The 12,103-nt window shown below is 41.4% G+C and overlaps 1 protein-coding gene across 2 annotated transcripts in view; it reads left to right on the top strand.

The window, feature by feature from the left end:
- Positions 1-180: 180 nt before the first annotated feature.
- ccbe1 (collagen and calcium binding EGF domains 1) overlaps positions 181-12,103 on the top strand; it is a 164,082-nt gene continuing 152,159 nt past the window's right edge. For both annotated transcript variants that reach the window (XM_062972526.1, XM_008118597.3), the window contains exons 1-2: positions 181-312; positions 2,141-2,221. In XM_062972526.1, the coding sequence (XP_062828596.1) occupies positions 185-312; positions 2,141-2,221 (209 nt within the window). In that variant the 5' untranslated portion in view covers positions 181-184. The remainder of the gene's footprint in view (positions 313-2,140; positions 2,222-12,103) is intronic.

Raw genomic sequence — 12,103 nt, forward strand, 5'->3', positions numbered from 1 at the left:
TGCCCACTCCCCCCCACACACAATCCCCGCCTCGCCTTGCCGCCTCCTCCTCGCCTCAACTGGGCCAGCAGCTCCCAGTCCCGCCGCACCGGCTCCCCGCCTTTCCCTCTCTCGCTTCCACGGCACGCGCGGCTTCCTCTTCCCCTTCCTCTTCCCCTTCCTCTTCCTCCGCCGCGTCCTCCCGATGGTGCCGCGCCCGCCCCGGTGGCCCTCGCGCCCTCCGCGCCTCCGCCTCCCGCTGGTGCTGGCGCTGCTGCTGGCCGCCCTGGGACACGCGTGGACCTACCGCGAGGAGCCCGAGCAGAGCGACAGGTGGGTCCCGGAAGCAGCAGCAGGGCCAGGGCCAGGGTCACGGGGGAAAGAAAGAGGGCGGGAGAGACAGGGTTGAGGACAGGCATGGGTAAGGAGCCCTGTCACCAAGGGGAAAGGAGAAAGTTTGTTTTTTTTTCTTGTCAGGAGCAACCGGAGTTGCTTCTGGAGTGAGAGAATTGGCCGTCTGCAAGGACGTTGCCCAAAGGACGCCCGGATAAACGTTTTTGATGTTTTACCATCCTTGTGGGAGGCTTCTCTCATGTCCCTGCATGGAGCTAAAACTGATAGAGGGAGCTCATCCACACTCTCCCCGGGTGGGACTCGAACCTGGCAGCTTTCACGTCAGCAACCCAACCTTCAAGTCAGGAGGCTTTTATCCCCTTGGCCATTGGAGGCTCCTAAGAAGAAAGTGGAAAACCAAGATAATAGCAACCAGACTGATTGATCATTGTATAGTAGAGGCTTTTTCTTGGGAGCTCCGGTGGCGAAGTGTGTTAAAGCACTGAGCTGCTGTACTTGCAGACCGAAAGGTCCCAGGTTCAAATCCCAGGAGCAGAGTGAACGCTCACTATTAGCTCCAGCTTCTGCCAACCTAGCAGTTCGAAAACATGCCAATGTGAGTAGATCAATAGGTACCGCTCTGGCTGGAAGGTAATGGCGCTCCATGCAGTTATGCCGGCCACATGACCTGGAGATGTCTATGGACAACACTGGCTCTTCAGCTTAGAAATGGAGATGAGCACCAACCCCCAGAGTTGGTCACGACTGGACTTAACGTCAGGGGAAACCTTTACCTTTACCTTTACCTAGAGGCTTCTTCTTTGGAGACTTTTATGCAGAGACTAGATGGCCATCTGTGGGGGGTGCATTGAATGCAATTTTCCTGCTTCTTGGCAGGGGGTTGGACTGGATGATCGGTGAGGTCTCTTCCATCTCTATGATTCTAGAGAGAGAAAACGTGGAGGCAGTGACAGACTTCATATTTTTCTGCGTGAAGATGACTGCAGATACTGCAGCCAGGAAAGAAGACATTTCCTACTTGGAAGGAGAGCAAGGACCAATCTCCATAAAATAGTGAAGAGTAGACATCACACTAGCAAGGAAGGTCCGCATTGTTAAAGCAATGATATTCCCCGTAGTAAACCTATGGATGAGAGAGCTGGACCATAAGGAAGGCTGAGCGAAGGAAGATAAATGCTTTTGAACTGTGGTGTTGGAGGAAAATTCTGAAAGTGCCTTGGACTGCAAGATCCAACCAGTCCATACTCCAGGGAATAATGCCTGACTGCTCCCTGGAGGGAAGGATATTAAAAGGAAAGATTAAGTATTTTGGCCACATAATGAGATGACAGGAAAGGCTGGAGAAGAGAATGATGCTGGGAAAAATGGAAGGAAAAGAGAAGAGAGGCCAACCAAAGGCAAGATGGATGGATGGTATCCTTGAAATGACTGCCTTGACCTTGAAAGAGTTGGTGATGACGTTGGAAGTGACTGAATGAATAAACAACATGGGCAAACTTTGGCCCTCCAGGTGTTTTAGAATTGTGTGAGTTGAAGTCCAAAACACCTGAAGGTTCGAAGTTTGCCCATATCTGGTTTAGGAGGAGATCCCAGTCTCCCTCCATCTCCCTTTCCTTCCCCTTAGGTAGCAACTATCTGAAAACAAGACAAAACAATTTGACAGCATATGTTTTGGTTGATTTTAAGTGCTGCTACACTTAATGTAGAAATAATGTAGTTTTGACACCATTTAAGGTGTGACAAGATCCCTTTCTTTGCACCCAGCCCTGACTAACGCGGCAATGTCTTTGCTTTCCTTCTCTGGCAGGGAAGTGTGTTCAGAGAGCAAAGTGGCCACCACCAGATACTCCTGTCTCAAGCCCAGTGGGGAGCTCGCCACCTGCTTCAGGTGAGTGGCCTTCTTTGCAAAGAGGAGGAGGAAGAGGAGGAGCCTTTGTGGTGCCTTGTCTTTGGGTTTCTCCTGTCAGAGGACTTCCTCCTCTGAGAGCCTCTGAGATCCCCTTCCCGGTTTCATCCCTTCCTTCTTTCTTTCACTATGGTTACTGAGCAAACCAGCATGAGAGGCTCCTGGTGGCATCGCGGGAGGCAGGAGGGCACCTGTGAGCATGGGCAGAGTGCCATTTCCTTTATACACTTGCTGCATTTTAAATGCTCAGAGGAGAGAGCAGTAGTGTCACTAGGGAGTTTGTCAGCTGGTGCCACCCCCTGGACCTTCTTCAAGAGCAGACCTTAGCAGAATATTGTAGTCAAACTACCAGGATATTGGAGAAAAAGCAGCTACTCAAGCCCGCAGCAGTAAGAGAGCCGACAGAGCAGGTGCCTGTAGGATGTGCAGGTGAAACCCTGTGACTGGAAGTGTCAAATAATTATGATCACTCTGATGGCATGCATGTTGGAAAGTTCAAAAAGTGACCTAGCATAGAGTTTTAGCCTTGTAGGTATAGTGGAATCTGGGTTTACAAACATACTTTTGTGGTTATAACTATTTGCAAGGATAAATTTATTTTGAAAAATCAATACATTTCTGCTGAAACATTGCACAATTTTATATGGTGTTAGTCCTGGTGATAGTGTCACCCCCACAATCCCCTGATGATGCCCCTGGGAAGGAGGAGGCTTGGGTGACCTTTCCTCTTGGCTGTGTTGGTTTTCCTTCCTCCGGCTTTCTGGGATAAATGAGACAGGATTTGAAACCCCTTTGCCTTGTTTCTTCTTCTTGGAGAGAGTGGCAGAAGGCGGTTGTATGTCATTTCTGATAACTTCTGGTATCAAGCATCACAGCAAATGGTTTTTTGAAATTTCACCTTAAATACCCCCTTACTTCCTTTTTTTCACTCTTCATTTCTTTTTCTCAGTGGCCAGTCTTCTGTTTAATCTTATTCACCTCTGTTTTTACATATCTGCTTGATACTAAAATGCAATGGTAAATGTCTTTAAGTAAATGTCTGCTCAGTGCCTTGACTGATGGCAATGAGCCTTTCTCTGTTTTTTGAAAAATAGTGCTGGTTTCTGCTGTACAACTGTGAATCAAAATAACTCTATTGCTGTAATTATATCCCACTGAAATGAATGTCATTGTTTCTCAGGATCTTTTTTCACATCTTCCTGATGTCTCTTAGAGTTGTTTTCTGTACAAGGGCCCAAGGGTGTGGGCATACTAATGCTTTGTTTACAGACTTGTGTGCCATGCAGGTGCTTCACTCCCTGCAAGTTCATTTAAAGTGCATACTTGATCCTGAAAATCTTTATATACTTTAGATAATGTATTCTGTGCCACTTCTCTCAAAAACTTGCTTTTGCCCTCATGATAGGACACACTTTTCAAATCCTCTAAATCTGTGCAGTGTGCTGTCAGTCACTAATCTGCTTTTCAGCACTAAAATATACAGCAATGATGAGACAAATTATACAGAAGTATGGTAATTCATTGTTGAAATTAACACGGGACCTTGTTGCTGTTCCTGCTTGAAAAGAGTGCTTTCTGTGTTGGCAAAATATAATGTTGAGATAAAACCCTTTTGGTGTTTGAGAACTAGTTACAGTGTCAAGTGTCATGATTATAACAGCTTAACAGTTTCCAAACACATTTTGTTTTGTTCTGTAGCACTTTACCAAAGAGTGTTCTGGAATATATGACAGCCCACTCACCCTAAAGAAATATCTGTTTATACATCACTTTAGTCGAACCGTGCTTAGCTGATGCCTACAGTCTACCTACAATGGGGAATTGGAGTTTTCCACCTAAATCTAATTTTTTGTCTCAACTAGAGGAAGCCAGTTGAACTGACTAAAGTGTTAATTTGCTATCCAGCAGTGCAGTTGGATTTAGACCTCGCTAATAATACTAGTCCAAGACATTTTAAACAGTGCACTTTGCAATAATGAAATTATAATGTCTTCTGGGTGGTATCGTCACATAAAGAATCTACTTTTGTGTGTGTGTGAATTAATCTGGCCAGGATGCCATGACATTTCTAGATCTTTGAAATACTGTCACTTTGCAATGTGTAACTGTTTTTCATTAGAAACATATGTGCCTCCTTGCGATGTATATTGTTATGATTTATGTCCTTACAGTATATGCATTAAAGTTTTATATTGATCTGCTCTTAATCTTAATGCTTGTCAAACACTATGTTTATTGGACACAAATTATGATTATAAATTTTTGCTGACTAGTATCTGTTCATTAGACTGTAGCCTTAGCCTGTGAAATATTTAGCAAAGAGTAGACATACATTAATAACAGTATGAAATTACTATAAGCATACAATGTTATTTTTAAATACTGTTGAAAATCCAAGCAACCAAGTGAAGAATAGTGGACAACAGCACAAGAAATTCAGTAACTGAAAAAAAGGGAAATGAAACTTTTTGCTTTACAGTAGAGGTGTGAATAACACAGCTCTCCATATGTTAAGATTGTAGCTTCCAGGATTCCTTGCCACTGATTGTACTTACTAGGGCTAGTGAGGCTTCCAACAACATCTTGAGGACCACATGTTACTTGCATCTGTTTTATCAGAAGGATTTGGAGATCAGAATAAAAAAAACTTGGCAAATAGCTCATGAGTTATTGACAGTATATGAATGTAAAAAATTCTGTAGCTGAATTATAGTCAGAATGTGCACATGTATTTGATTGTAGTGTGATCAGAAACTTGACCGGCTTCCACAAAGGAAATAAATGAAAAACGTAGTGCCATAACATTTTTAGAAATGGAATTCCATGCTTGTAGCACTTGTTGAGCAAGAATGTGAAATGTTTGACACGTTTGTGGTGTAGTGTTGCCTCAACAGTGCAGTTCCCTGTGTGTCTGGCGATGTCTGTGTTATGCCAACATGACACTCGAAAGCTTGTGAGACTTGTGGTGACCGTGGCTTGCATTATGTGGCTGTCAAGACTGTGCATAATGTGATTTTTTTTTTAAAAAAGGACACAGCATGTATCTTGAGAGCAGCTGACAGTGCTACACATGTAAACATTTGCTGCAGGCCATTCAGCAAGATGTATGACCACTTTAATTGCTACATGCTGTTTATAAAAGAATTGTTAACTAAATCCAGGCAGGCTGCAGCGATTAACTTGGGAAATGGCCTGTCATTTTCTCTGCCCTCTGTCATTTTCCCTTTGACCTTTGTTACTGTGAAGAGTTTACAGAAAGATGAATTTGTGTAGCAAAATGAAATTACAGCCCTGTATGTTATAGGATGCGGTTGATTAAACCAGAACTCCTTAAACTTTGCTGTGCCAAACCACTATTATGACAGGCTTGTCATTTGCAGACCACCTCATTTTTATTTCTTCCACCCTCCTTACTAGAAGGTCCATGAAAGGCTTCCAGACTGAAACTCAGCTGTTACATTTGGCCTCTGGCTATATGTGGATCCAGAATAGGTCTTCATATTCATAGTCATTTACGGATCCACCACCAAGACTCTGCCTCTGGAACATAATTACACTTGTCCACAATTGAAAACAATATGAAAGGTAGGGGAGAAACATAACCAGAGTTTCACTGTAGCAACCTGTGCTGCTAAAAAGGCAAATGTCTTTTGGGACTGGAATTTTAAAAACATAAACTGCCATATAAAATCCAGATTATCTGCTTTGAACTGGATTATATGACAGCGTAATCTGGATTTTATGGCAGTGTAGAAGGGGCCTGAGAAATTGGTTTCTAGTGATATTGAGGGGGCAGAATTTGTGGCAACTTTTGCAACTAGTTGAAAATGTCCTATCAAACTTGAGTATTTTCTTTTGTTATTTTCATTGCATCCTCAGGGCCCTATGAATGTTCTCCTGAGAACATGTGGTATTGCCTAGTCATGGGGCCCTTCCACACAGCCATATAACCCAGAATATCAAGGCAGATAATCCACAATATATGAGTCTACACTGTCATATAATCCAGTTCAATGTGGATTTTATAAGCTCTGTGGAAGGGACTACTGTCTAAGAACTACTGGGAAATACAAATATCGCAGGAGATGAATTTTATGAGAGAAGGGTACTATGTACTGAGTTTATAAGCAGCTCAGCCCAGGTTTCATAAAATGGTCCATCTTAAATGCAAGTTGGAAAGAAGAGAGACAGAATGCGTGTAATTGTGTAGGATGTCTGAGTTGAAGTTCTAAGCATAAAGGAATAGAACGGAGAATGGGATATGTTGTTTTATTATAAAATATCAGGGAAATACCCATTTAGGAAACTGTAATGGATACTTAGGTAGATAATTCTGGAGTGCTTTGGTATGGCTTCTCATGACCATTTGTTGTGAAACTTTTTGATACTTCTGAATTGGTAGTTGACTCATGGTGATTTCTTTTAGTAGCTGTCCTCTCATGCATGGTCACCTTCTCTCAGTGTGTCCCAATAACCCTTGATGGAGTGAGAAAAAAGAGAGGCAGCCAGACCATTCACCCCAGCAGTCACTGGGTTGTCTTGCTCATCCAAAAAATGCTGGAAGGTGTGATGTTTTGCATTGTGGGAATCTATTTGAACAGACCAGGAGAAATGAGAATGTGAAAGACATAGTTAAGGTGTGTCATGCAATGTGGACTATACCTATACCACCTGAATGTGTTTCCTTCTCACAAATGAAGTGAAGGATGCTGACCACTGTTAAAAAATAAAATGTAACTTCAAAACCGAGACATTCTGTGGACCACCATCTTGTTCTTTGCTTTGGGCAATGAAATTTCTTGGGCAGGTCCTTCAGTTGATGCAAGCTTGCTTAGAATCAGAAACTGAAGTTTGTTCACTCTGCTTTTACAATGGCTCCATGTGATATTGGTAGTCAAACCTGTTTACTTGTTTGTACATTAAATAATATTCTTCCATATCTCAAATAGCAGAGTGAGGAAAGTGCAGCTATTGTGCCCCAGCCTCTCCGGCTCCCCAGCACCCAAAAAGAATTTCAAAGGAATGTTATTGGTCATTTCCAGATTACTTCCTGCTGGAAAAACAGGTATTTCCAGTGCTTAAAATCATACAAGACTGGGCACTAAGGGGAAGGGTTGTGGAGAAACATGAAGGTTTTGAGAGGCCTTGAGGGAGGCTTCCAAGGTCCCTTGGTGGTGCAATGTAGCCCCTTAATCATAGTTTATCAGTCCTGCCATATAGTGGTTGAAAACAGCATTTCTGAGTACTAAGAGACTCTTTTCTAGTGGATCCCATAACCTTTAATATAATCTCATGGCCAGAATATGGATTGGAGGAAAATATAAGAACCCAAATTCAATAAAAATGATGTTAACAACTTTAGATGTATTTAAACTACATGAGCATATACTGAGATATCTGTATTCCAAGCCATAAATAACCAGTCCAAACATTAATGTTATAAAGTTATGTGGGTGGTGGTCTTTTAGTTTTCTTGAGCTCTGTCCAGAGGGAAGGTTAGTCTTTATTCCTCCACTTTATAACACATGTCTTACTTTACAAAGAACAATTTTCCAAATTAAGCCCTATGAGAAAACAGAATTGTGTGAAGGGGATCAGTTCAAGTCTAGCTAAATCTTAAATTGTCTAAAGAAGGGAAGGCAAAAGTATTGCCCATCTAACTCTACCAGCACTTGAAAAGCTACAGAATGAGCGGGCACAGGTCCTATCTACACTGCCATTATAATACAGATTGAAGTGCATTATATACTCAGTATAGACCAGGCATTGACAAACTTCGGCCCTCCAGGTGTTTTGGACTTCAACTCCCACAATTCCTACCAGCCTATCAGCTGGTATAGATTCATATAAGGTAGTTTAATTGCTTTGAACTGGATTATATGACCATATAATTAAGTTCAATATGCATTATAATGGCAGTGTAGATAGGACCACAGAGATGACATGGACAGAATCTTCTCCACTGTGGTGAGATGTACTTCATCTTTATTTAAATTATAGTAAGACCCCTGTATCCATGGGAGATATGTTTCTGATTTCTATGGGAATCACTTCCACTAGAAGTTACCACAGAGTCACCACAAAGGACCTAGAAATTTCCCACAGAGATATCCCCCTATACTAGGAATGTTAAGTCTTCCAACATTACTCTATGGCAATTTCCAGTGAAAGCATATGACAGAATCACCTGGGGACCTAGAAAGTTCCTCCAAAGGTCATGTTTTGTCTGAAGTGGAAAGGTGCCTCACCTCCAACAGATTTCTGAAAATGCCAGCCACAGATGTAGGTGAAACATCAGGAGAGAATGCTACTGGAACATGGCCATAATTCCAGAAAAACTCACAGCAACCTAGTGATTCCAGCCATGAAAGCCTTCGACAACACATGGATATAAATCTTGTAAATACAAGGTCATACTGTATAACAATTATTTGTAGATTTACACTTGTGCATATAAATTAGCCTATGTTAATTTAATGCAAATCCCATGCCATTTTGAGGAGATGTGCTTCCTTTTTTAGCTGTCTATAACCAGTCACCCTCAGCATCACCAACTGCCATTGGAAAGGATGCTATGGAGCAGGTTAGCTTTGGGCAGGGAAACTGAGCTCAGACTGAGGCGTTCTCTTGTTGTTGATGTTTCATCTGCCTGGCATTCACTATGTGTCCATGTTTTCAGTGTCACCTGACTTCTGATAAGTTTTGTGTCAATGAAAAAAACAACTACAGTTGCACAGGCTGCTTGTCCAGTGTGGATGAGATTTTCAATCAAGTGAGAACAATTTCCAGAGATTGCAGAAGAGATGCCAATGTGGTTCCACTGTGGATGGACATGGATGAGCACTGGTGCAGGTTGTGCATGAATACACACTCTACATGCAGATGTGCATGCTCGTTTGGCAGTGGAATTTGCAACTGAGAGAGCATTGCATAATTGAGGCTGGATTTATACTGCCCTATATCCCAGGATCTGATCCCAGATTATCTGCTTTGAACTCAATTATATGAGTCTCCACTGACAGAAAACCTGGGATAAGTAGAAAATATCCGGGGATATATGGCAGTGCAGATCCAACCTTAGTCCCAGCTTCTGCCAACCTAGCAGTTCGAAAACATGCCAATGTGAGTAGATCAATAAGTACCACTCTGGTGGGAAGGTAACAGCGCTCCATGCAGTCATGCCGGCCACATGACCTTGGAGGTGTCTACGAACAATGCCAGCTCTACAGCTTAGAAATGTAGATGAGCACCAACCCCCAGAGTTGGACACAACCAGACTGAATGTCAGGGGGAAACCTTTACCTTTATTTAGATCCAGCCTGAGAAGCTACAGTCCCATGCTATCTCCTTGATGCAGGATCTCAGCTGTGGTTAAATTACTCTGTGTTCTCCTAGGGATTTTATTAGTAAAAACAAAAAGAACTACATTTTTCACAATTGGGACGGGGAAGCCCTTGTGATGGCTCAGAAACATCTGTGGAACCATATTTGGCTTTTGCGCTGCACTGTTCCCGCCTCTGCTTTTAGTGCCACTGTGCTTCTGTTTAAGAATATTGTTCTGACAGAGCTTGCTCTTTCACTTCTTTGTTTGTGTTCAGCAAATCTGGCAGATCAGTGATGAATTTATCCTTAATAGTTAATTAGTCAGCTTCTGTTTCTCCTTGAGGACATTAACCACTGGTTTACTTTGACTTCTTTCATTTTTCTTTTGTAGCAGCCTTGCTTTGTTTCACCAGAAAATATCAATGCAAGGCATAATAGAACATTGATTAATAATCTCACTGTTCTATTCAAGAGGAGATAATAAAATGGGGAGAACCCGTAAAGAAGGAACTATTGTTGCAGGAGTCTTTTGCAGACTACAGGTTATGTTATAAAAGTCTCCTGGACTACAGAGGAGGGCTGCTTCTGGAAAAATGTGGTACATATTAGATCCTGTTTTAATCACATTTAATTCTACTTTTTGCTCATTGTGGGAAAGCAGTGCCTCAATGGTGCAGAATGGCCCCTGGTGTAAAAGGCAAGCCAGGCTTTCCACAGAAATATTCTCACAATATAAGAATGAGGTCTCACATGTACTCATTTGTGCATAATACATATACAGTACAACCTCTGTATCCACGATCGTAAACTTACCACAGAAACAGGAAACCATGGATAATAACAAACCCTATTGGAGACCAATGGTTTCTACTGGTAGATAGTAGATACCGTAGGTCTTTGCTGGATGACCTTGAAAATTCTTAGAGATGATACATTTTGACAAATGTGAATAGGTAAAACTATGAGTACTGGTCCTATGGATATGGGGAGGTTACTATATTTGTGTGTGTGTGTGTGTGTTGTGTGATATGTAATACTTTCCAGTTCTTAGGCATTTCGAATGAGCACACCTATAAAATCTGCATTTTCAAATATCCTCTTTGGTCTGTCTCCATCTCCAATCTATGCCTGGTTCAATTGTTGTTTTTCAAGTAATACATTCTATCCTTTTCTGGATTCTTTTTTGGATTTGTGTATTTAAAATTGTACAGCCTCAATAACATTGTAGAAAAATGCATTCTTCACTCTACCCATTGACTAAATTAAGTTTAAGCAATAGTTTGCATGTGTTTGAAATGTGCACATTTTTTTCTGTGCAAGTTTTGGAAGATAAATATCTGCAGTTGCTTTTCAGAATGAGGACTCTGATAGCCAAACTTCATCCTTCCTGTAAAAAGTTTGAGGTGTGTGAAACTGAGTCGAACCTTGGACTGAAATTGTATTCTTCCCACATTCATGGTGGAACATCTTAGATGTTGATCCTGACGTTCTCTCCAACCTGTGTCTGCCTTCATAGGTTAGGATGAAGCCTGTGCTTATTCTTCAAAGCTGATTACAGAAATTAGGAAGGATTTTTTTTAAAAAATACCTACTTTACAAAAATAATCAAAATAGAAATGAAAAAAGTTTCAAAGTGCTGAAAATTAATGTGCTGGGTCAAATGACGTGGGCCTGATGTCCTAAGTAAACAACAAACAAGATATCTTATTGCTAAACCCATCTACGAAATCTGATCCATATTCACTTTAGATAAGACTTTTAAACACATGAGGCTTTGAATCCTGGTGGATGTTCCAGCAGGATTAGTGCTCTGGAGCAAAAGTTACTCAAAGCAAAACAAGATTTAAGCCCCTCTGACACTATTTGTTTACTGTCTTTGGAACTTAATTCTTAAAATGGTTTTGTTTGCTGTGAAAACGGATCCTAAGCAGTCTGGGGTGCATTTATACTATAGAATTAATGCAGTTTGACACAACTTTAACTGCCATGGTTCATTGCAATGGAATCATGGGAGTTGTAGTACTTAGCCTTCTCTGCCAAAGAGTGTTGGTGCCTCACCAAACTACAAATTTCAGGATTCTGTAGCATTGAGCCACGACAGTTAAAGTAGTGTCAAAATACATTAATTCATCCCTGAAAAGATCTGTATGTGTTGCAACTTAATGTATTCCAATAGTCATAAAGGACTCTAAAACCACTTACATCCATTTGCCTCCCCTCCAGTTTCCCCCAAAGTGTGCTGAACTGTAGAATTAATGCAGTTTGACACTACTTTAACTACCATGCTTCAATGCCATGAAATCATACCGTGTTTCCCCGAAAATAAGACAGTGTCTTATATTATTTTTTGCTCCCAAAGATGTGCTAGGTCTTATTTTCAGGGGATGTCTTATTTTTCCATGAAGAAGAATTCACATTTATCGTTGAACAAAAAAAAATGAACATTTATCATATACTATACAGTGGTTTTCATCACAAACCAACATAACCAAACCAGACAAACTGTGACTCCTGTCAAGAATTTCTTATTATTACCATTAT

The sequence above is a fragment of the Anolis carolinensis genome, chromosome 2, assembly GCF_035594765.1.
Source record: "Anolis carolinensis isolate JA03-04 chromosome 2, rAnoCar3.1.pri, whole genome shotgun sequence".
Taxonomy (NCBI): Eukaryota; Metazoa; Chordata; class Lepidosauria; order Squamata; family Dactyloidae; genus Anolis; species Anolis carolinensis.